Here is a 26,091-nt window from a genome sequence, read left to right on the forward strand (position 1 = left end):
ATGACTGTGATTCTACCACTCCTATAGTGAGTGATTTGCACTGATTTGGTAGTGTTTATAACAGGTTTCTCTAGCCAAAGCTTTTTTGTTTGGATAGGAACAAACAACAGTCAAACAACAGTTAAAAACCCTGTTCATTTTCTGGAATTTGTATTGCTGTCTGTATACCATAAGCTGTGGGGGTTCCTTCTCTTCCTGTCCCAGACCCAACAGGAACTGAGTGAAATTCTCCCCAAAGGGAGAAGAAATCCCCACTTACAAAGTTGTTACAAGAAAAGATTTCTCCATTGGATGATTTCCCCACACCTCCTCTCAGCAGGTCATGGCAATGTCACTTAGTAATCTCCATTTCTGTGTCCATATTTTGATAGTGTCCAGCGCATGCTGCACAGCCTTTAAAATAAAGGTGTTGGGAAGGGTTCAGGGCTCCACCTGGGAGACAGGAAAGCTCCACCAGTCAGAGTGGAGTCTAATGCAGCAGGGTGCTGCGGGTTGAAAAAAAACCCAAGTGTGCAGGTTAGCAGGAGACTGAGATTGACTGGAGGAACAGAGAGTGGCCTGAGGTCTGAGGCAGGAGCAGCGGTGCTGCAAATGCAAAGCCAGGAGGCTGGATGTGCATGAGTTGCCAAGAGATGCTAAAGAACCCCTGCAAGGGTAATTGCTTTGTTTTTGGGAACTTTCATTTAATAAAAGTGGGCAAGGAAGCCCTTAAATGAAGATTTCAGTGAGTGGATGCGTCCTTAATGCGCTACTGTTTGGAGCGAATGCTAACAATATAATATATACATAGTACCTTTTTGGGATACATTCACTTTTCCCATGTTGTATACATTTAAACTCTGTAAGTACAGAAAAATACCTGATGATCTTCCAGAAATGCACTCGGCTTCTAAGTTTCTATATCTCTGTTTTGGACTGACAACACACAGGATTTTAGGTGTACTGAGTGGTGTCAGCTCTGCTCAGTTTTATTTTGGCTAAACTACTCAAACCCTCCCACTGTCCTAATCTCCATAATATACACACTCATTATTCTGTAGCCCAAGATAAGAACTAGGAGGGCTAATTATTCTCCTTGAGATAACACGGAAAGTGTGCTCAGGTAACAGGACAGCCCTGAATTTCTAAGATGATCAACAGGTATTTTTTTTAACTTATCCAACAGATATAACAAAACCCTTTAAATGGTATATTTAGCAGGCCAAAAGGTAGCAAATAAGATAAATTAATTGATAGGGTTTCCACACCTTTTAATTGTAGAGCTTTTCAAATAATGCTTTAAAATCCCTCTGCTATATATTCCACAAACACTCGGAAAGTTACTCCTGGTGATGGTTTGCACCGTCATACACAAATTGTCGTATTAACATTTTTATTCCAGATCACTGTGAATATTTGAAATAAATGTTACAACATTAATGAAGTATCACCAGTAAAATTCAATATTTTTTTTCCACTTGGTATTCTCCATTTATAATGAGAAAAAGCCATACAGTTTAATCTTCAGGCACAAAGAATGTGAAGAAAGGCTCTGTGCTAGACTGTATAATAGAGTTTTCTGATGAGAAGTATAATCATTTCTTCACTGCATTACCATTTGTTTTGGTGGCTTTATGTTACGGGATAGGCAGCGGATTAGTATGGAACTTTACAAAGAAGCCTCGGATTAAATGATTTCCCTTTAGCACAATGGCTAAGTAACGTGACAAACAGAAATCTGGTATTGCTCCTGAAGATTTCAGTTGAATATTCCCACATTACAAGAATTAAATAGTATGCAGCAAGCACTCGCTGAGATAGCAGACTTCAATTACATATTCTAATGTGTTAGCCCTAGAATGCAGCTGGAATAAAAAATATAGATGGTACATTTTATTGGTTAAAGTAGAACTGAAGCCAGCATTTGTTTTAGTTATGGATAAAGTAAGCGAGAGTTATAACCATTGTCAGCTTTTTTTTGCCATCTGTGTACCATTGGGGAGATTTACGCTCACTTCCTATCCAACAGCCACAGCAGGAAGTGAGAGAAAATCCCTTCAAAGAGAAGGAACTCTCTAGTGGTCAGCGGGGTCATCAGAACATTGGAACACTTCCCATCTATTCCTGTTCTGATGACAACCCAAAATTTTTGATTTTCTTTGTTTCACTTTCAGTGAATATGATCACCAGGATAAATAGAGAGGGTGAATTTCCCTAATGAGGCTACAGTCAGCAATAAAAACCTGACCGGTGTTCTAATCCATTTTCACTCTTAGTGAGTTTTAGCTTCTGTTGTACTTTTACTAACTATAAGTGTGTGACAGATTCTCAGAATACTAAGTTTTCTTATCATGCCAATATTCCTGATAAAGAGAATGGAATATCTAAATACCAAACTTTTGGGGGCTTAGTAAGAGTGAGGAGATGTCCCCTCACTTCCTGTGCCTGCAGACCCAGCAGCAAGTAAGAGAAAATATGGTGATAAATGTAAAATTGTGGATTTCCCAACACTTGCTTTCCCAGTGCGAACTGTTCCCCAAATAGAAAGAGTGAATCCCTCTAGCAGGGATACATACACCAATAAATACCTCACAGAGGTTCCACCACTTGAACCAAAACTGCAATAAACTTAGGCTGGCCATGCACGGCTCAAATGTTGGATGATTCCTGTGAATTTGCTAAAATTCAAGCCTTGGGTGGCCCTGCTGACACCAGCCTATCATCTTCAATCACTGTTCGTGTATACTGACAGTGGTGGGTGCTGACTGTCAGAATACAATAGCCAGCAGGAGAGATTTGTCCATCCACACTGTTTAGGGTATATGAGGGAAATGAGCGATTACATGTATGGTCTATGCCTATGCTATAAGTATTATCAATAGCTCACCACTAAACTAAATCAGTTTGGAGATACTGTATATCTATATAGATTTCTGAGGGTTGAGCACATATAGACAGACCTGTGGGAGGAGAGACGGTGTGAGTATATCTTGGCACAGCAATCGGGGGGGGGGCTTCAGCGAAGATTGTGGCACAAGAAGGCCCAGTACATTCGGCATAGGGTGAGTTGGTATTAATTAATGTTTAAAGTGGACTTTACTTGCCCAGGCCAAAGTAAAAAATTCACCTTTCTACCCCTCCTCAGCAGCACATACCATTCCTTCACTCTGGAGCCTACACCTGGGATTTAGTTACCCTGGCTGAATGGAGCAGAGGAAGAGCAAGGAAAGGTGAGTTATTCTAAGATATGGCGGCTGCATTTGTTTTCTTTTCTTTTATGTGTTTTTACTTTATTTGCATTTGGGGATCTGACCAGTAAGTTTGTTATTTAATCACCTTCCTTTAGCAGATTAAGCAGTCCAGTAAAAGTGGCAGATAGAGGGTTGAGACAAACCATTTAACACTGACAGGGGTGCTTTTAATAGTCAACTTGTAATTAACTTTGTAAGAAAAAGCAACAGGCTGATGAGCTCATCTCTGTGTCACTCTGAGTTGTTTTCTCATATCGGCATGCTTCTTGTCGGCACATAAGCACAACTGATTGGCAATGTGTGCTGCTTCTCCCTGTCCCAGCATGAGCTCTACATGGACTGCAAGAGACTGATAGCAAGTCCAATTCAAGTACTTACATGGCATGCATTCATTAAATTGAAAAATACCTTTAAGGATGCATACATAAATACAGAGCTGCATAATGTGTGTTTTTATATCTGACTGGAGTTTAGTTTTACCCTGTTGAACCAAATATGTAGGTGGCTACAGCTAACCTTCTTTGGAGGATGCTAGCTGGTTGTTATACATATCCTTTGGCTTTTATAAAAAAAATTATGCAGCAGGTGAAGTCAGGGTAAGATTACGTCTGATCTCTATATGTGTTCTGCTAGAGTGATTCAAAGAGCTGAAGTCTTGACATCATCATTTCAGTCAGACAACTATCATTTTTAGAAGGAGAACAGCAATGGAAACGGTCTTATTTCTCCCGTGACAGGTTTCCTTTAATTTAGTAATAAATATTGAACTCAGGGAAGTAAATGGTATCTCTGGATCACTAAGCCGAGACAATAAGAAACAACGCCCTTATGACAGCTATATGAAACATCCTGTACCACAATCCATACCATAGGGCTCACTCAGCACACACAGTAATTGCATCTGCCCCGAATGATGCCAGAGAAAACAATAATGCAACTTATTTATCAATACAGCCTTACACTGAAAAGGCACAAAGTAGTGTGACAGGAACAAAGGACAAGGCCTGAGAGCAGCATTCATCATGTCATTGTTGGTGACTTCTCGGAAACCTTCCTCTCACAATGAAAACATTAGCATCCAAGTATCTGCTATCAGAGGCTGATATCAAACTTAATCTAATCAAATACCATTTGCTGACAGAACACTCACAAACTATAACGCAAGGGAGAATAAAGTTTTTTGCTGAATTTCAGATGAATGTTGAAAAGCAAAATACTTTTTTGTTAAGAATTCAATACTTATAGCAAGTGGAAACATTCTTTTAGTAGCCCTACCCTGGATTCATGATGAGGTGTAGTGATGAGCCTTGGCTTGGTGCAAACCCAGTTTGACCATTTTTCGCCAATGCCCACTCAAAACTGTGCCTGCCACCCCCTCCTCCCGGTCCAGTCAGTTGCAGCATTTCCCAACCCCGCAGCTATACATAATAAAGTGGCTGCAACTGCTGATGATTAGACCACTGCAATCTCAAGCAAATTGGGTTCACACCAAGCCCAAGCACATCTCTAGTGTAGCGTCATCATGTACCACCCATGATGCTAACCATAGGCCTCCACAGGATTCCCCACAGGAGCACAGTGCTCCTCCTGCAACCTTTGGAACCAGAAACGACTGCAAAGTTCTGCAACTGTTTCCTAGTTAAATAAGAACCTGATACCGTAGCTGAAAAATATTTTAATACATCTTTTTTTGGATCGCACTGATGATTTCAAGAAATTTCCAGAAAATATACCCAAAAAAAACCCTTTTAATCAATTGCGGTGTGGTGTGAACCAGCCCTATTGTTTTTTAGAAAATGTCTAAGGCCTGGTTACCACCTAGGCGATTTATATTGCGCAAGACACAGGTTCACATTGAAGTAAATGGAGGCTGTTCACACCCTTGCATTGCGTTGCGCGTGCAAAATCGCCTGTCGCGCAAAGCTATTTTCGGTTTTCGTGGTTATCACGCGGTTTTTGGCCCACAGACATCTCTATGTATTAAAAAGTTTGCAGCAAAATCACGCCAAAAAAACAGCATGACAAACACGTGAAAACAGCTCAACAGGTCAATCGCCTAGGTGTGAACCAGGCCTAATTGATCTTCAAAATTTCAAATTGTGAGTAGCCACTAGTGCTGAGGCTAGGCTTAGTGGAAACTAATCTGAGTTTGTTCAAGCCCACTCAAAACTCTGACTGTCACTCCCTCATCACAACCCAATCAGTTGAGGTTAGACGTATTGCCCGCCATGCAGCTATGCATCACAAAGATCAGGGAATGCCCCCACCACAGATACAACTGCCGCCACAGCTTCGATCAGGACGAGGGGGTGGTGGTCTAAGATCTGAGTTTGCACCAAGTCTAGCCTCATATCTAGTGGCCACAAACAAGCTGAAAGCTGAAAACATGGTTGCAGTGGGAGTGTCTACTCTGAAAACTATAGAGTGGGAATGTATTAGTGTGGTAATATTCTGTAGTAGTCTAAAACTGAGGAGGTGGGGTCAGTAGCATGTTCAGAACTGTAGACTCTGAAGCTTTTTGTTTCCTTATTGAGGTACGTAGCCATATTTCACAGCGGGGATGGGTGGATCACATGAGTCTAGACATTCATTTGCATATCTATTTGTTTCAGCTGTGTAATTAATTGTCTGGCAGCCGTTTCCTTTAAATGTAGCCGCACACAAGCATTGGAAATTAACCAATCATGCATGCAAAGACCTTTGGTGGCACTCACATGATTTTGATCTTATTGTATTGCTAATTGTATGTGTGCCTCTCTGCATTTTTCTCTGCCATGGTATAAGCAGTATGGCCAATAATGGATAATATACCCACATTGTCAACCTCCTTGCAGATTGACTATACAATTTTTGTTCATTAATTACAGTGGTCCCTGACAAATACATTACAACTAATACGCAAATGTGTCAAAATTGTCTATATCTACATCCACCATGTTTAAAGAACAGCTGTTTAAATAGAACATGATGTTCATTTATTAGTAAGCAATTTGACCAAAGCTAGAATGTTTATATTCCCAGTTCATAAGCATACCCACAGTCTTTACAAACCAGTCAGCCAGGAGATTCACAGGCTCTTTTTTGCATGTTTGTACACAAGTTTTCCAAGTGTTTTTATGCATTACTTGTACAGAAGCAGAATTGAACATCTTTGGCCCCATAGACTTTTACATGTGAGTGCCTGCAAAATGTGCATACATGTGCATTTTTCAAGCATTTTTTAGGCGCTCCAATTACAGTTAATAAGGCTAAAATGCTTGATTCCACCTTAAAAGAAGCTCCTGTACTTTTTGGATCAATAGGCATTTTGCTACAGGCGCTTGAGCGCTCAGGTGTGAACAGGCACAATAGAAGACAATGGGATTTTCAATATTGAGCTTCAAAGTGAACTACAAGATATTCAGGTGTGAATGAAGCCTCAGAAAGTAGCATAGGCTTAAATCCATGACTAAGAGCTTATCTCAACACTCAAAAATACAACAAAGAGGAATCAGACATAAATTTGAGGGCACCCTAATAGACTCTTTACTTGGTGTAGGCACAAAAAGCATGTACATGTGAGGCATATACAGTGGCCAAATATCATCCATGCCAATGTTATATGTAACTCGAAAATTGGCATTACCATTAAATGTATGTAAAATAAAATAATAATAAAAAAGCTAATCCACCACTATTACGTTTTTATTTTTACAGGAAGTACCAGTTACAGCTCAACAATTCGCCCCACAGCCTCTGCAAATCCCTCCCAACTATTGCTGTTTCTGCCAAGAAGTAAGTACTCTAAGGGCCCATTTACACTATTGTGTGCCTTATCGCAACACAAGTTAAAGTGCATTACATGCATCTGTGAGTTGCAGTGCCATTCATTTTCAATGGGACTTGTGCACATGCAGTGCACAGAAACACACTTCTGTGCATTTTTGTGCATTGGCTCACAAACAATTGTACATATCTTATTTTCTTCTTATTTAAATGGGCTGCCTTAACACAATGCATGTTAACACACAACACACTTTGTTGCCAAGGTGTGAATGGGCCATTAGACCAAAAGCCAACTACTGTTAACCCCCATGCTCTATGGCTCCCCTCCCAATCCAGTTATGTACGCCTTACAGTTAGGCTTGTGCTTTTCCTATAGATCTTTCTGATTCTGCATGGCTCCTACTAACTGCCCCACTGCACTCACCCAGGTGGTGGACACTGAATACAAGCAATAACACCATTAAATAACAATATTACAATGTCAAGCATAGCAAACACACTGCCTTGTAGGTGTGCAAGTTATTTGCATGCCTAAAGTGGTAAGAAGTTTTGTTATCTTCCACATACAAAGAAGGGTAAAAGGCTGAATAGTTTTTGTGTGCTACATACATGGGAAGTGGGAGATCCTTTTTATTGGAGGAGACAAGTCTGTATGTTTTTCTATAACATGTTTGCAGTTTCAGGCCTGCTGTGGGCAGGTTATTGTTTGAATTATGGTCCATTATTGTGACTCTCGTGACAGACTGCATCCTTATTTACTAACCTCTCAAGCCTACATGTTTGAAGTTGTATTCTCTGTACAATAGGACAGGTGTATCTTCGGAAATGTTTGTAAAAATAGTCATTTTTGTTTGCTGTACTCATCGATGTTTGCTTTATTTTTTTTTTACATTTCAATTCCACTAAAGTGTGTCAGAAAATGGCTCCTTGTGTGACACAAAAAAACTAAAAGAACAAAACATCTGGATAAGCCAAACTCTTCCAGAAACACAGAAAATAATAATTTTACCAATTCATGTAAATAATCACATTTAAAGGGGTTTGCTTACTTGAATGTAGGGATGCGCCGATACCAGTTTTTTGGTATCGAGTAGCGATATTTATCTTTCCCTACTCGCCGATACCAAGTACCGGCACCGGTACTTCCGGTAGCATGGAGCCGGCTTCCCGGGCAATCAGAAAACCGGGCAGCATGTCATTACCCGCTGGCCGGCTTCCTGATTGGCTGGGAAGCCAGCTCCATGCTGTTTGGCCAGCTCCATGCTGATTAGCCGGGAGGCAGGTTATTACTTACTGCCCAGCTACCTGATTGGCCTGGAAGCCGGCTCCATGCTGTTTGGCCAGCTCGATGCTGACTGGCCAAGAAAATCTCCCTCTGACCCAAAGTACCGGTATCGGGATAAGTATCGGAGCATTTGGGCGAGTAAGAGAATACTAGTATCGGTATATCCCTACTTGAATGTATGACTTACCTTATAAGTTCAGTCAACCCACAACTAATAGTTAAGGGGTGGCAATGGTTGGCTGAAACACCTACTGACTACTTAAAGTCTTAAACTACTTAATCTCTTAAAGTCTAACTCTGGGATGGAAAAAGAAAACCCTTTCAGTCCCCCCCCCCCCCTTCTGCACTGCAAAGGCTAAAACCTGTGTCCGTAGGAAATAAGCTCCCTTTACAGTGGGGCTGCCTTTGCACTGTGCCTTCAAGTGCTTCTTTAGCAGTTTTCCTTACCTGGTCCCCTTATCCCAGCAGTCGGCATTCACCTCACCACCCTCATTCACCTCACCAAGTGGCCATCTTGGTAGAGGCATGGCTTTACTTGACTTTAGGTGCTAAAAAAAAGGTTTACTCACCAGACCATCCAAGCCAGCTTGTTCTTAGACCAGTGTCTGAAACGTCTCCACCCCCCTCCCCTCCCCCCGCTGCAGCGGTCTAAGGACCCTGGTGTCATCATGCGTTATACACTGTGCATAGACTGTGTATAGACATGAGGATTCCGAGGAGTAGTCCATCTGTGCAGCAAGGAGGAGACACGCTTCAGTGATCACAGAAGCAGGGCATGGCACGGATGGTATATCGAGCATAACTTTATTCTAGCACCTAGAAAGTGTGATGGTAGCCCCACTGCAAGGATTAATATAAAAATGTCCTCGAGTTCTTCTTTAACTACAGCTTTCCCTCCAACAAGAAAGCCAGCGAGCAGCTCAGTAGTGACCAAATCTTACTCCAAATCTCCTAAGACTAGCAATCAGAGGCAGCAGTGCATTAGATGACCTCGCACTGTAGAAGCTCAAAACACTGCAGTAGTTAGACACAGGAAGTTCACTGCTCTATGTTAATAGGAATTTAAGAAAAAAATGATTTTTTCCAAATGTTCCCTACAAGATAGCAAATATTTTACATTTTGAGATCAGATTCACTTTAACGTTCTGGTAATGTTCTGTCTCTGATATCTCAATATACTCTCCTGTGATTCACACTTTGCACAGTCTATTGACATAGCTAAATGTAACTAGTTTTTCTCGTTTCTCATTTCTTTTAGTCGCTTAGGGTTAGTGACATGAGCGTTACTGTACACACATAGGCAGAAGGTGTTAGGCATGGACACTTTTAGGATCTATTAGTGATCAAGGGTTAGAGTAGTGGGATGAAACTGATGATGGGGACCTCTGGGGAACTTTTTAATGTAACAATTATTTATGTATTGAAGAATGTATTGCTCAAAGATTTGCTTTCTTGAAAAGTGGTCAGCCTCAACGGTTATACTTTTATTGCTGCTGTTGCTAGCTAACAAAAACCAACTGCGTTGTATTTTTTTTCCATTTTTACAAGCAAGGAACATGATTAAGCATCCAAGAGTGTGCACCACAATATCAAAACAGGGAGCAAGTGCACCTTTAGATCACACCAGATGTGTTGGGGCTGTGCTAGCTGCTTTTTTCAGAGCAGTCCCAACACCACTTGTATTTGTATACATATGTAATGTGTTTTCACTATTTATTGTGGTGGGAATTTATCAAAACCGGATCAGAAAGAATCTGGATCAGTTGCCCATGGCAACCAATCAGCTTCTCTCTTCAGTTTGTTCAGTTAAGCTTTAAAAATAAAAGACAGAAGCTGATTGGTTGCCGTGCACTGCTGCTCCAGATTTTGCCTGCTCCAGTTTTGATAAATTCCCCTCTATCAGGGTTATTCACAAAAGGGTGAACAGTTTGGAGGAGGCAGGAGAAGTGAACAATCTAGGACAACACAGCTAAACTGGAAAGTGAGCTGAATTGGGAGAATTTTTCAAAATCAGCTATTTTGGCCTAGATTGTTCACTTCTCCTCCCTTCTCCACACTCTTCACCCCTTTAGTGAATAACCCTGCATGTGTTTCATTACAGAATGCCCTCACACAGTTGGAATGCCTCTCTTTCTCCTCACAGTGACATTGCTATTATTAAGAGAGTGCTAATATTAAAAAGACCCTGTAAGGGGGAGAAAAAAAGTCCAACAGTGATATCCTGTAAAAGAATCATATTTATACTAACCTATCTGGAGGCCAGTGAGCTGAAACTTAGCTGACAAACATTATTCCGCACTTCCAGATGTGTAGACTAGCAGGTCCCCCACTGACTGCTGTGGTTCATCCCACCAACCCCTATGTCACTACAGTGTCATTCAGTGACTCAGATGTTGACAGAAGGAACCACAGCAACCAATAGGGGTGCATGCTTTATGCCACACCAGAGGTGTTGGATAATATCACCATTGGGGACTCTTAAAGAGAGCTACGTTTCAGCTCAAAGGCCACTGGATAGGTAAGTGTTAAGATGCTTCTTTTTCAGGTTATTGCTGCTGGATTTCTTTTTTCTCCCCCATAACAGAGCGATATGACGTCTGGTCCCTCAGTATTTCTCTGACTCACAAATGAGCTTGAATAGTTTCTTACACAAGTGTTGTAAGAAAAAACATTCTTTGATGAAAGTGCTACAATACATATTGCAAGGATTAACATCAAATTAAGATTTGTAATGATCCAGTTTATTGGGCCACAGTGCATCTCAGGCTTTTGCTGTCCACTATTTATTAATGAACAAAGGTAAGTTCACTTGTGATTTACCTTTAAAATCTCCTGACTATAAATTCATGTAACTTGAACTGTGCAGGCCGTTCGCCACCATCTATCTCGCAAAACAGTACACCAATCCTATTTCCATCAGTCGCCAGTTTGGTCAGAGTGCCTGCCTGTAGAACCAGACAAGCCTAGAGAAGTGCTCCCTACGTGTGTGCACACACACTGCTTCTTCAGCAATCTGTTTCCACAGGAGGAGCCCTGAATGATTGCAGACTACTTTCTTTTGAAGGGTAACCCCTACCGGCCTCCAATCAATCTCTTTTCTTGGGATGCCTGTCTTTCCTGCTCAGGGACCTTTCACTGCCCATGCAGGCTCCCCCCAATCACTTTCTACATTTTGAGAGTGACAGGTAGTGCTTCTGTTTATCACTGATCACCCTGCCTGCTCCCTCTATGGGTTGAAGAACACATTGTTGATCCTTTGCTTTGTTACTGCTGTACCCCAGCTAAATATCTATTTTATTAAAAGGTTTTCTGGAATATTTTAAAAACAAAAATCCTCAAATGTCTGAATTGGTCTTCTGCAATGCAGTGCAACATTTTTGTATTTCAGTAGAACATGTAAAGGTTTCTTGATTTCAAATGATTTTATGGTGTTTTATGGGGTCTATTCACTAAAGCAGGGGTAGCCAAACTCCGGGCCTCCAGCTGTGGTGGAACTACAAATCCCATGAGGCATTGCAAGATTCTCACAGCCACAGACATGACTCCAGGAGACAGATGCATCATGGGATTTGTAGTTTCAACACAGCTGGAGGGCCGGAGTTTGGCTACCCCTGCACTAAAGGGTGAAGAGTTTGGAGAAGGCAGGAGAAGTGAACAATCTAGGACAACATAGCTGATTTGGAAAAATTCTCCAATTCAGCTCACTTTCCAGTTCAGCTATGTTGTCCTAGATTGTTCACTTCTCCTGCTTTCTCCAAACTCTTCACCCTTTTGTGAATAGACCCCATATATTAAACACCAGAATGAGTAGCAGAAAAAAATAAAAATTATCTATTTCCAAGACAATTTCAAGAACTTGCCTACAAAAAAATGTATTTTTCATTTTTATTGGTGCCTGCATTTTTATTTATCTGCCTGCCTGGTCCAAGAGGTTGGTGCTAAATCTGCTAAAATAAATGTAGTTTAGCTAAAAATCCAGTAGGAAAACATGTTATTGCCATATTCCCATCCATATGTTATTTTTACCTTGATATCTTACTTCATGCATTTGTAGGTTAAAGATTTAGATGCATGGGAGTACACAATGGGGCAACATTTTTCTCCAAACTTCCACAATAAAAGACTTTGAACAAGTGTAGAGATAAGGAATTCTGACACTTTTTGACACTCATTTACACAATGCCTGTTCTGGGTCTGTGACTCAGCCTTACTTCACTCAGATATATTCAATTTAAGTATGTACTTTAATAATCACCTTTTGATTAAAGTTTAGCCCTTAATTAACCAACATCACAAAGTGTAATATAGGCAAGATGGGCGGATGTCTCTCCAAGGACATGGGTGGAGAGGTATTTGCCTGTTATTTGCAACAGGGCCTGCTGTTGCTCCTCAAGTGGTTTGCCCAACGGGCAGAAACAAAGTATGCATGGTTAACACCTCTCCACATTTTGAAAAGATGAAAGGATTCTCCAGGTCACAGGTTATGCAAGATCCCAAATCTCCATGAGTAATATTAAATGCTTCAGACATCGAAAGAGCTTTCCAACACCTCCTAGAGGTACCCCAATATGGCCCAATCCTTGCAGAAGTGTTGCATCAGACCATCAGATCAGGCCCTTTATGGGCAGCTTAGAAGTGTGCTAAAACATATGGCCCAATAACAAATCACCTTTCCATGACTATTCGACAGAAATCTGAACATTGCATGGGGCAACTATATCTTTTTACTGTAAGCACCTATTAGGTAAAACTCTAATTTATACATTTTTTTTTCATTCATAACCAAAAAGGCTTGAAACATTTGTCACATTGTCCTTAAAGATTAATATCACTTATCTTGTTTATACATCAATAAAACTTTGTTATGTGTTTAATTTGATCAATGTGATCTGATTCATTCATTTGCATGTTTTCTGCTTACAATTATACATTGGTAAAGTGTGCTTTGTTGAGAGAACATTGGGCTGAAAAACATCTCCCCGTTCTTTGTCTAAACATCATCCTCGGGAGGGAAAAAAAAAACCCCCCAGCCTGTCTGTGGCTACTAAATTATGTCAATGAAGGAATAATTAAATGGTAAGCAATGCACTGAAGATGAATAGCAATACACTGCAAGATGCAAAACCTAATTAACTCCCCATTACAGGACTAAAATTACATACTGGATAAACAAAAATACCAGCTTCTAATGAAGATTAGATCTTAGCCAAATAGAAAAAGGAAAGCAAATTGGATTGAGCCTTGAAGAACTCCTCTGTTTATAAACATCTGTAATAATGTTGCCAAATATTTATAATAGCCACAATCTTCGGTGGCCATTCTTCAAATTGTTTCAGAGGAAAAGTTGAATTAATGGAATTATTACTAAATAAGGAAGTGGCTTCCTGGTGTACACCATCTGGCCAGCAGACAATGCTCATTGAATTGCTTTAGCGCAAGCAGCTTTTGTTGCCATTAGAAACCATATTCTCGGTTTAAGTGCTGAATTCTGTAAAGGGGGCTCGTGTTCCGACCTACTGAGACAAATTGGCACAGTGGTGACCCACAGGTGATGATCATATAACAACCCTCATATCTATATAGTCTGAATAGAAAAGCCTGAGCATGATATAGAACAGATCCTAGAGCCATAAGGCAGCTGTGAGCTCCACTGGGGGGCTACAGTCTTTTTAAGCATATCCCTTGCTGTTCAGTTTTTAAAAATAAAAAAAAGAATATAATCTCCTGAACATTTTGTTTACAGATAAAACCACACAGCCATAGACCGCCGCCGCTGCTGCTGTGTGCTGCACAATTAAAGTCAGCGAAGTGTATAATGAATTAGATTGTGTTCTATGAAACAGTATCACGACTCCTGCGCCAAGCAGGTTTTTATTGTGGACGATGCTCTCTTGTTTAACCATCCATAGAGAACAACGGTCCACTTCAAGGCCATGAGGGTTTTTTTTATACATCAGCATGCTTTATGCATAAGAATAAAGAAAGAAAAAACATTTATTGAATGTGGTTAATCTAAAACTCCACTTGGACAACACAGCTATTGTATTATGAAGGCAATAAATTATTTGCTGCGCTGACACCACCACAATAGCAGATTGCCTTTGACCTTACTGGCTGCCATCAGAAGGCTACTGTACTTGTGACAAACCAGACAAACCTGTCAATTTGCATAATCCTGGACATACTGGAGACATAGAAGATGGCTCAATATGACAGGGCAGGCTACATAACATGACACACACTGTCCTTAGCAGCCAGGGCACAGGGGCTAACCCTGCATTCAGTGGGGACCCTTCTTTGTTAAAGGGAGCCTCATTTATTCTCAAATCACTTACCCACTTGACAGATGAAGAGGAGCTGAAGGCAAGCCAGGACGCAGCGCAGATTTAACATCTCCATGTTTCTGGGGGGGTTTCAGTGAAGGGAGATAGTGCTGATGGGGATTGCAATGTAGATCCAGGGCACTGATAGATTCCTTAGTAACGTGTAGCTTAATGCTCCATGGCCAGCTCCTTCTCTGCGGGTCCTTGGCTCTGATTCACTGACAAGAGCAGCAAGAAGCAATGCAAAACGGCCTCCCCAAGGCAAGCGCTGCCTTTCAGGCAGATTAGACCTCTACACACATAGGGTTAACTGTGGCACGGACGACACGCCCCCCCAGGCACATGATTGGTTCACCTTTCAAGCTTCTTTCTGCGTTCCAGTTTTTAGGGAGAATGGAGAGGAGGTGAAGAATCCGGGATCAAAGTGACAGCAAAACCATCACCCCACATCACCTGCAAGGAGATTATCCCAAATCCTCAGTCATGACGACCTGCTCTACAGAGCTGATCACTTCTTCACTGCAGATCAGCAAACATGTCCCTGCTGGGAGAGCAACAGATCTATAGGATGATTGGATTTATAATCAGAGGTTTTCTTATAATGGTAGGAAGTTTAGCAATGTAATGAAAGTGCTCAGTATAATTATTCATTCATATTTATTCGTTCAGGTAATACATATATTAAAGGGATTTAGAATATGTATTCATTTCATTTTAAACGTATTTATATATAATTTTCTTCACATTTATATAAAGGCCTAGCTGACCAGCAAAGGTGACAGTCACAGGAGTTGGGGAAAGCTATAATGGTGTCAGGGGGGCTTTCATATTATAGACCAAGCTGACCAGCAAAGGTGACAGTGACAGGGGTTGGGGAAAGCTATAATGGTGTCAGGGGGGCTTTCATAGATTATAGACCAAGCTGACCAGCAAAAGTGACAGAGGTTGGGGAAAGCTATAATGGTGTCAGGGGGGCTTTCATTGATTATAGACCAAGCTGACCAGCAAAGGTGACAGTGACAGGGGTTGGGGAAAGCTATAATGGTGTCAGGGGTCTTCCATAGATTATAGACCAAGCAGTCCAGCAAAGGTGGCAGTGACAGGGGTTGGGGAAAGCTATAATGGTGTCAGGGGTCTTCCATAGATTATAGACCAAGCTGTCCAGCAAAGGTGGCAGTGACAGGAGTTGGGGAAAGCTATAATGGTGTCAGGGGGGCTTCCATAAATTATAGACCAAGCTGTCCAACAAAGGTGACAGTGACAGGGGTTGGGGAAAGCTATAATGGTGTCAGCCGCCATTAACAGTTTATAGACCAAGCTGTCCAGCAAAGGTGACAGTGACAGGGGTTGGGGAAAGCTATAATGGTGTCAGGGGCCATTAACAGTTTATAGACCAAGCTGTCCAGCAAAGGTGACAGTGACAGAGGTTGGGGAAAGCTATAAAGGTGTTGGGGGGCTTTAGAAGTTTTGCTATCCTTTTTTTTTAAGGCCCATCTCCAGGGAAAAAAATCCCCTTGCAGGGGTAAGAAAAAAATATGTATTACTATCACCACCTTTTATTCCCTTGGTTTAAGACTCAAAGCCTATCTCCAAGGAGAAAAAAACTTTCCTTGCAGTTGGTCTCCCCTGGAATTCAGAGGTTAAGTGCTCATTTATGTCTAGCAGTGTGGTGTAAAGGACTTTTAGTTACCTGATCCCCATTCCCACAGCAGTTGGTGCTCTTCTCCCCTACACTTTGGCTTGTGGACTGTGCCTTGTGTCCTCATGTATAATGCAGGGCTGTGGGCTCTGTATTATACGCGATAACATCAGCAGGCCTCCAACCGACAGAGCCAAGGGGGAAAATGACTGCAGGTGCTGGTCTTGAAGTGTGTGGCAATGGGGACCAGGTAGGTAAAAAGTCCTTTACACAGGTCCCCTAGACAAATAATGAGCAGTTAACTCATGCAGCCCCACTGCAAGGAGAGTTTTTAACACTGGAGATAGGCTTTAAGTTTTAAATCATGGTGGTGACAGTGTGATAGTAACCCCTGTCACTTTTGTTGGACATTATTCTGACAACTGTAAGCAGTTGATAAATGTAATGATGTCATTACTGAATGCTTCGTTTTAAATTAATGTTATATGCCTTTTTATTTTTCTCCACATTTATATGAAGAACAAGCTGTCCAGAAAAAAAGACAGTGGCAAAGTATGGATAAACTGTCACTACCCTTTATTTCCATGCTTTACCCCAGGAGTAGGCAAACTCCGGCCCTTGAGCTGTGGTGAAACTACAAATCCCATGATACATCTGTCTCTGGGAGTCATGCCTGTGGCTGTGAGAATCTTGTAACGCCTCATGGGATTTGTAGTTCCACAACAGCTAGAGGGCCGGAGTTTGCCCAACCCTGCGTTTACCTCCTCATATACAGTACATGAAGAACAAGCCGTCCAAGAAAAAAAGACAGCAACAATGTTTTGGATTAACTGTCACTACCCTTTATGTCTATGCTTTTTTTTTTATGTTGAAGCACCCTTGACAGTGTTATAGATTTAACCAGTCATTGTTACTTCTGCAGGACTGCTTGGTTTATACAATATGTAACTGTGGAGAAAGATATAATGGCATGTAAGGAATAACGATACTGAATACCATGATTATGTGTGTTAACCCCCAGAAAGTTAGTATAATACAATATATTGATAGGGATACTTTCCTGCTAGAAACTCTTCAAATCAATGGTCTCATAGATTTGTAAAACATTTGAAGTGATTCCTTACACACCTTGACAAGCTTGACGGTTGTGTGTCACATGCTACAAACTGGTACAACAACTCATATGACATTGTTCTGTAATTATCTGTTCTGACTTCAAGAAGAGACTGGGACGGATACAAAAGATCTTTCTCTAATGTTTTGTTTTCCAGTTTTGTCAATAATCAGGATAATTGGGCGGCATAGTGGTTAGCACTTCAGCCTTGCAGCACTGGGGCAGGGAATGATGTGGACTGATGTGTGCTGTGTAAATTGTCGGTGCTATATAGATGCCTGAAAAAAATAATTGAGAACCATGCAGACTCATATAACAAGCTAAAGTCCACTTTTCAGGAAAAAATTAATTAAATGCAATTTCTTTATAAAAGAAAATAAAAGTGCAGTTATTATATTTCTGCAGTGAAGCATTTCAACTGTAATTAGTGGAGACTCCTGCCTCTGCTCTGCTCTACAAAGCTCTGGCTCCTGCAGATGGGAGGGAGAATGAATAACTACAAGTGGGGTGAGGTCACTGCACTTGTATTCCATCAAGAACTACAAGCCCCTCTGCATTCAAAGAACCTGTCGAAGGATCTGTGAATGGATGGAATTGAAAATGCATTAAAACTCATTTTAGTGCATAAAAACACAATATATTCAAAATGTTTGTAAAATATTAAAAAAAGAGATTCTGCTGAGTAAACAGATAACAGACAAGTTGAAATTTTAAATTGTGTGCACCCCTGAAATGGCAACAAACTATGAAAAACTAAAACTAAACAATAAAGGTGATCAGCGCCAGTAAGTGTAATGTGGAAATATGAGCTACCAAGCACTAAGGATATAACTAAATATCTGTAAAATGTGAAAAAACAATATTGTGCCGAGCTAATAATCATACATATCTAATAAATTAAAACATATATAAATGAGTCACATATATGAGCCTTCAAACAAATGAGGCAAAAGAAATATCTACACACATACAAAAAAGCAATATAGGCAAAAAAAGTCCCAAGGAAAAAACAAACGCAAACAATGGTGATTGTGCAAAAAATTCCTCAGATGATTCGCAGCCAATGTGCATATAACTCTCAGGTAAGGATAATCACACAATGCAGGCAGACCTTCACCTCCACCCAGTGAGTGATGATAACAAGTGAATGCTCACCTGGGGAGGTAGACCCACAGAGCTAGGTCAAATGCACTTTTTCCCTTCTTAATGGGGGAGGGAAGCCCATGCACAGAAAAAGGCGATAAGGTCTCCTCAGATCACAGGTACCAGTATAAATCCCGGTGGAAAGAGAAAAAGGACAAGGACATAGTGCGTAACGTCCAATAAAATGCAATTTATTATATAAAAAATGCGTACTCACAATGGTGTAAACAGTACAGGCATTGGGTATAGCTGGATCATACCAGCAGGACAAATGGCAGCAAAGTGATAAGAAAACTGTTCGTCCGGCTCAGCGTGGTGACATCAGGAGCTCTGCCCAAATAGAGTTTTCTTTTTTCTCTCTATTGCTTTTTTGTATGTGTGTAGATATTTCTTTTGCCTCATTTGTTTGAAGGCTCATATATGTGACTCATTTATATATGTTTTAATTTATTAGATATGTATGATTATTAGCTCGGCACAATATTGTTTTTTCAAACTATGAAAAACTATTACTATCACAAGGGGGTGGTGTACTGCCCGGCGGCGTAAGAAAACATTGGTGGTCTTTTATGTCTCCCTTGCACTGTGCCAGAGCATGTTCAGGACAGACAGTTCCTGATCCTCATCTAACTCAAGCACTACCGAGCAGGATCTGACAGCTTTCTACCCTGAAATGCTCAGAGCTCTTCCAGGTTCTGTGACGTCACAGGACTTGCCCCTGCCCCTTTGATTATATTATGTGACAGCTCTCGATCCCCTAATTGAATGTAAACAAAGACGACGTCATGGGACTTGCTCCGTCCTTTTGTTTACATACCAGAGCTGTCACTTGTGGCCGGTGTTAGTCTGGTGTGGATGTGGTGGCGTGCGGTGGGATTTTTTTCTTTTATCGAGTCAGCGAGCGGCGGGCATCGTGACTGACACGGATCTACATCGCTGGACGATGTGATTGACGATGAATTCATATTGTGGGGCTCTTTTTGTTTCTTTTATTTTTTCTTAATAAAGAACTTGTCAAAACTGTGAAAGGAGGCACCCAGATTCTGATAAGCCCCCGTGCCTGCAGACCCCCACAACCATCGGGGCATATTTCTTGTTCTATGTCATTCAAATTTAGACAGGTTTTCAAAGGACATTAGACCAGTAAAGAATGAAAAGTTCTTGTGTTTATTACTGTATTTTCAGAATGTTTTCCCTAAACAAATGGCATTCACAATCTTCAAAACAAACTTGTCTACTTCCAAAAAAAGAAGAAACAAAAAGCTTTTACTGCATGGTTGTTGGAAATGAAATTAAGTCAGTTTTTCTGTATCTTATTGTTTGCTTTAAAAGTTTTCCTAGACAAGCTGAATATTAGTCTTGTGCATGACTGAAAATGTTGTTTTTGGAATGTGGATCTATTCAAATATATTTGAATGAGTCAGGTTGCTTTTAAATGTGAAAATAAAAAAAACAGCGTCCTCCCCTGTCAATTTATACCAGACCTTTTAGGTGTGGTAGGAATTTTAGGGGGACACAAGGATTACATTGATGGACTTATCTGGGGCTTTTATTTTTTTAAATAAAGGGCTTTTATATACAGAAAATACTACCCAGACCATATACACCAAGTAGTCTGAGACCTCACCCCTGTCAAATCACATTGCTCCAAAAGACCACATTGCTCGTAGTGTAGGTTTTTTTTATGAGGCGACAGACTTATGTACAATTTCATTCAAATTTATTACGGAAAAAATTCCATGATTCAGACATTAAAAACATACTTGATTCCTAGATTCCTCAATTCTTGCCTCATAATCACAGTAAACATATTGTTATCCATATACAAAATCCAGCATAACTGATGCGTTTCGCTTATATGCTTCATCAGGGAATTCTGTAGCAAGAATCTAGTTAAAAATATATATAATCCATAGTTTAATAATAATATGTCCATATACATACAATACTCATTATTTTACATCCTGTTTGCTGTAGCACGCTCACAGAATCTTGATCACTCCATTTACCCAAGGTCCAGAAATCAGCTGCAAACCTATTTCCAGGAGATGCGGATATAGTCCCACTTCCCTCAGAAATTCATGCGGCGGAGCCACAGGTGCACACATATAGCCCAGAGTCTTGATAATCTATAATGTGGCCATAATTGTTATTTTATTTCTTTAATTAATTCTAACTTATTAAATATTTCATATTCATATTTGCTGTGACTTATTACCCCCTTGTGACCATACATATACCAACAAGTACTTATGGTGTCCGTGTATTTTAACCCATAGTCAATATATTCTAAATTTCATAATCCATATAGTGATCCCAATAGATATTGACCCCATGTGAATAATCCACTCTTACTGTGTTTCTATATATATCTCCTTGAAAAACCACATATTGTATATCAAGGATAAAGGACTTGTCAAAAACAGTGTCATGTTGTTTTAAAAATAAAAGACTTTTGGTGTCGTGTGTTTATTTACGATTTCACTGTTATTTGGGTGAATTAGTAGGGGTAACAAGTAACCTTTAATCATTCAAGAGGGGGGGAGGCAGGATAAAGAGGGCACCCAGATTCAGATAAGCACACCTGCCCGCAGACCTCCACAACCACCGGGACGGGGTTGTGGGGAAGAGGCCATTTTCCTTGTCAGCATGGGGACAAGGTGCTTTGCCAGGGGATTCCCCCCGGCAAAGCATTCTCCCCATGTTAAGGGCATGTGGCCTGGTATGGTTCGGGAGGGAGGGCGGAATGATTGTACTGACTTTTGAAACAGTTAGTGCTGAAAAACTGCATTCATACATTACAAAGTGGGCTGCAGTAACCAAGTGAGAGGTGCTCTGCATTGCATTGTATATGTGCTGGGCTGTATACTGAAAGTACCCCCACACCCTACAGCAGCATATTATCATGTAAGTGGTATAAAACAGTGTTTTTTTTAGCCTTTTTTCCTGTCGCGGCACATTTTAAAGGTACGGAAAATCTCAAGGCAGCCTAAAATGTAAAAAAATAAAAAATGTTGTGTACCAGAGCACCCTTTCACAGCAGAGTCCCCCTTTAGATCAGGAGCCCTTTTTTACATAAGAGGCCACCTTCACATAAAGAGCCCCCCTTTCACATCAGAGTCCCCTCTCTCAAACTTGGAGCCCCCCCCCCCCAATTTTTACATCAGAAACCCCATCTTCACATCAGGAGCCCCCCTTTCACATTCGATTCCCATCTTTACATCAGAGGTCTCCATTTACATCAGAGTTTCCCCTTGACATCAAAAGGTCCTCACATCAGAAGCCTGCCTGCACTATGTAAGGGCATGATGATGTGCAAAAATGACAAGGCACCCCTGAGGAAAGCAGAAGGCATCAGGGCCACGACAACCTGGTTAAGAAAGGCTGGTATAGATTAAAATGCCTCCTGCTACAGCCAAATATTTCAAATTTTGACTCATCAGTCCAGAGCAATTGCTGCCATTTTTCTGCAGCCAAAAAAAACATATCTCCAACATGGAAACAAGGCTAAGAGACTCAACTATGCACAAAAACATAGGAACTGGGGTGCAGAAAAATGGCAGCAGGTGCCCCCTGGACTGAGTCAAATTTGAAATATTTGGCTGTAGCAGGAGGCAGTTTGTTTGCAGAAAGGCTGGAGAGCGGTACAATAAAAAGTGTCTGCAGCAACAGTGAAGCGTGGTGGAGGTTCCTTGCAAGTCTGGGGCTGCATTTCTGGCAATGGAGTTGGAGATTTGGTCAGGATCAATGGTGTCCTCAATGCTGAGAAATACAAGCTGATACTTATCCATCATGCCATACCATCAGGGAGGCGAGTAATTGACCCCAAATTTATTCTGCAGCAGGACAACGACCCCAAACATGCAGCCAATGTTATAAGAACTATCTTCAGTGTAAAGAAGAACAAGGAGTCCTGGAAGTGATGGTTTGACCCCCACAGAGCCCTGTCATAACCCACTGTCGGGCTTCCTGATTGGAAAGGAAGCCGGCTCCATGCTCCCTCGGCACTGCTGGAAGTATCAAAGGTAAGTATCGGAGCATTTGGGCAAGTAGGAGTAATAATATATGTAATGTAATTTATTTTTAGCCACATTCCACAATACAGAACCCTACATAATCAGTAAGCAACATCTTTAAAAATGGCTACCTCAAACCTGCACATCCAAGTAAATAAACATGGGTTTGCATAACTGGTGTGTAATATTATGGATACAGTTTAAGCCACAGCTGTATATAGCTTTTGTATTGCAAAGTACTTTTTTATTTATTGATATTAGATTTTAAATACCTTTTTTTTAATATATAAAATATTTGTCTTTACTGTTTTTAAGAGATTCTTTTGCTAGCATTTAAAATATGATTAAAAAGTTGAATCTATAGCATTTTCTTCTTTCTTTTGCTTTGCAGCGTTTCATAATAATTTTGAATTGGACTAAGCTGCATAAAACATTACTGCTTGAATAACCAATTGCATAGCAATGAGGCCATTCAGCACTAGCCTGTGACCACAGGCTAAACATGCTTTCCTTTTCCACTGGGTTCAGTACCATGACAACAGATGGAATTCTTGGTTTTAAAAAGACTGGTAGAAAGGATGGTAGACAGAGCATTTTTAGTACAAATAGTAAAAAGAATGATATGCAAATGACTAGACTGTGACAAGTAAAAGTCCCAAATGTCACTTTTTATATAAATGAATTGTGTAAAATTTAGCATATACTATGCCTATTCAGAAGTTTGTGCTTGTTATTTTATCATTTGTGCCAGTTTTTTTTTATGAGAAACACGATTTGCACATAATAACAATAATAATAATTAGGGGTGCATCGAAATTTGGGCCGCTGAAATATATTGGCTGAAAATGGCACTTTGGGCAAAATGCCATATTTTGGCCCAAATTGCAGTGCATCCTTAGTTTCTCTCCTCCCCGCTGTGTGTTGCTCTGTGTCCCCTCTGACACAGGGCAGCGTTCAGCGTGGAGGAGAGAAACTGGCAGGAGGCTGAGTGGGGTGGGGAGGAGAGCGCTGGGAGCGTGTCACAGGAGGGGCACTCCTCCCGCACCGCCCCACTCAGCCTCCTGTAACAGATCAGGAGAGCAGTGTGTGGGCCGAGACAGCTGTCAGCTGTCACAGGAGGCTGAGCCGGCGGTGAAAGGCAGGAGTCAGCTGTCAAATGAGACTGAGCTCTCCTCTCCTCCTGCTCAGCCTCCTGTGAGAGCCGATCCAGGATGGAGAGCGATATACAAACACTCAGTGATCAGCTGATCGCTGAATGTTTGTAAATAATTGGACATATGAGTTACTAAATGAAGTATGAGTTACTATGTACCAGTTATGAATGAATAGGAAGTGATCTACATCACTTCCTGTTCATTCATGATTATGTACATAGTAACTCATACTATATCCACAATTTATGAATTAATTCAGTGCTGGGGCTGCAAAAAAAGAGATTGAGGACTCTTTTTCTATTGTAAAAGGGAAATATCAGGGGTCTATTTAGACCCTTGATATTTCGCCAAAGCCATCAGCAGTAGAGTTAAAAAATAAAAAATATTTAATAAAAATAAATAAATTATTAAAAAAAAGATTTGAAAAAATAAAATATTTTAAAAATGTTTTAAAGAGTTAGGGTAAAAATGTATTTGGTTTCGGCCTGACATTTTTTTTATTTTTGGTTTCAATTTCAAAATTTAATTTCGGTGCACCTCTAATAATAATCAATACTCTCTTGTTATATGAGTTTTCATAGTGCATTGTGCACCACTGTAGTGCCAAAACAAATGTACACTGCAATCAGACATGCAACCTGTCCTCTGTCCTTAACATGAAACCTCGCCCTAACCCTTAACCCTCCTTTCAACTAACTTTAACCCAAAACTATAATTTAATGCTGAACCTACTGAATAATCCCATATTAACCACTAAATGTTTATACTTACTATCAGTACCATAACAGCTCCGTGTTAAGACAGTACACTGAAATACAGATTCCAAAAATAAATGATATGCATCATTGCCTTCTTCTATTTCAATGAAGCCGGTACTGTTAGTACATGAATAATACTTGAATTACTAATCTGAAATTGATGGACATATTTTTTTCAGACATGTATACCCACTATATTATTATCTTGCATCAACGTCATTACAGATATTCTGCCATATAAAGAGAGATTTTGAATGTTAAAAGCTTCCAATGATTTCCACTATTGTTAGCTATAAAAGGTGTCACACTAAAAATATCTTACATTTGTTTCCATTTGTTGTTTTTCTATATAATCTACCACCATTGCCTGGATCACCTGTGTAAGTCCATTTAGGATCACAAGGATGAAAAACTATTACAAAGTTGACAAGTAGGAAGAGTGATAATGGAAATCTGTAACAGTTACAGTACATAAAGCACATACATCTTGTAAAACATTGGCTCTTTGATTCCCTATCTTTAGGAGAAAAATATAGTCCAGAGTTTTGGCAACTTCAAACTATATATTACAAATCTTTCATATTGTAAGGGAAAGTTCCTGATAAACATACAGCTGGCCTCTTGTTCTTATTCTGCCCGTGTCTGGTTTTACTAAACTTTACTAAATGTTACTAAACTTTAAGTGTTGGTCTTGAAAGATATTCATTGTAAATCTCTCATGCTAAGCTAATAACTTGCCTCTGGTGCTAGTAGATGTATGCCAATGCTTTGGAATGCATTCCAAATAAGCCTTCTTCAAAAAGGTCTCTGCGCCACTTGAGAAAAGTGCTTACAAACAATACATGGCCTTTTTCAAAATGTCAGGGATAAAATCACACTAAGTTCAGACTACCGAATCACTGATCATAACTTTTCCTTGAAGCCTCTTTTGGGGAGATTATAAAAAAGGAGGCCAGTGGGTTCATTTACTAAAGGTAAATAGGCTGTTCACTTTGCAAGGGAATTTGCACTTTGCAGGGGATGTTCCCCCTTAGTTTAGTGAAGAATGTGAAACTCTGCTGACTTCTATTACCCAATCATGTGCAAGAAAAATGAAGTGTTTTTTTGCTTGCACATGATTGGGTATTCTTTGCAATGTGAATTTTCACCACATTCACTAAGCTAAGGGCAACTTCCCCTGCAAAGTGCAAATTCCCCATCAAAGTCTATTTGTCTTTAGTAAATGTAACCCATTGTGTGGAAAGAAAATGCTAGACACTTGTAGTTACCCACTGAGGCCTTTGAATGTAAACATTTCAGTATATGTCAAATATAAATGTCAGCACCCTAGTAACCACTTCCAGTTTCCATAGAATATTGTAATGTTACACCGATTCACATAGGGGTCTATTCACGAAGCAGCCAAAGGATCTAGCCGTAGCTTCGGCCGATCCTTCACTTGATCCCGGCCGTCCAGGAGTGATACACTGCTTATTCTTTTTTTTTCTTTATTCTGACACGGAGCCATGTCAGGATAGAAAAAAATAAACTAGCATTGCACCCGCTCTCTGCTGATGGACCTGATGGAGAACTGCAGCAGAGGGCGGGTGCAATGCTAGTTTACTATTGGCTATTGCAAATTGAAATAGCCAATAGGAATCTAGCAATGCATTCCTATGGGCAAA

The 26,091-nt window shown here is 40.4% G+C and overlaps 1 protein-coding gene across 8 annotated transcripts in view; it reads right to left on the reverse strand.

Annotated features, from left to right (window-relative positions):
* The window catches only part of PTPRZ1 (protein tyrosine phosphatase, receptor type Z1), a 175,276-nt gene extending 160,401 nt beyond the window's left edge, over positions 1-14,875 (reverse strand). For all 8 annotated transcript variants that reach the window (XM_018557755.1, XM_018557754.1, XM_018557753.1 and 5 more), the window contains exon 1: positions 14,616-14,875. In XM_018557755.1, coding sequence (XP_018413257.1) covers positions 14,616-14,679 — 64 coding nt within the window. In that variant the 5' untranslated portion in view covers positions 14,680-14,875. The remainder of the gene's footprint in view (positions 1-14,615) is intronic.
* Between the last annotated feature and the right edge of the window lie 11,216 nt (positions 14,876-26,091).

The sequence above is a fragment of the Nanorana parkeri genome, unplaced genomic scaffold, assembly GCF_000935625.1.
Source record: "Nanorana parkeri isolate BGI_ZX_2015 unplaced genomic scaffold, ASM93562v1 scaffold301, whole genome shotgun sequence".
Classification (NCBI taxonomy): Eukaryota; Metazoa; Chordata; class Amphibia; order Anura; family Dicroglossidae; genus Nanorana; species Nanorana parkeri.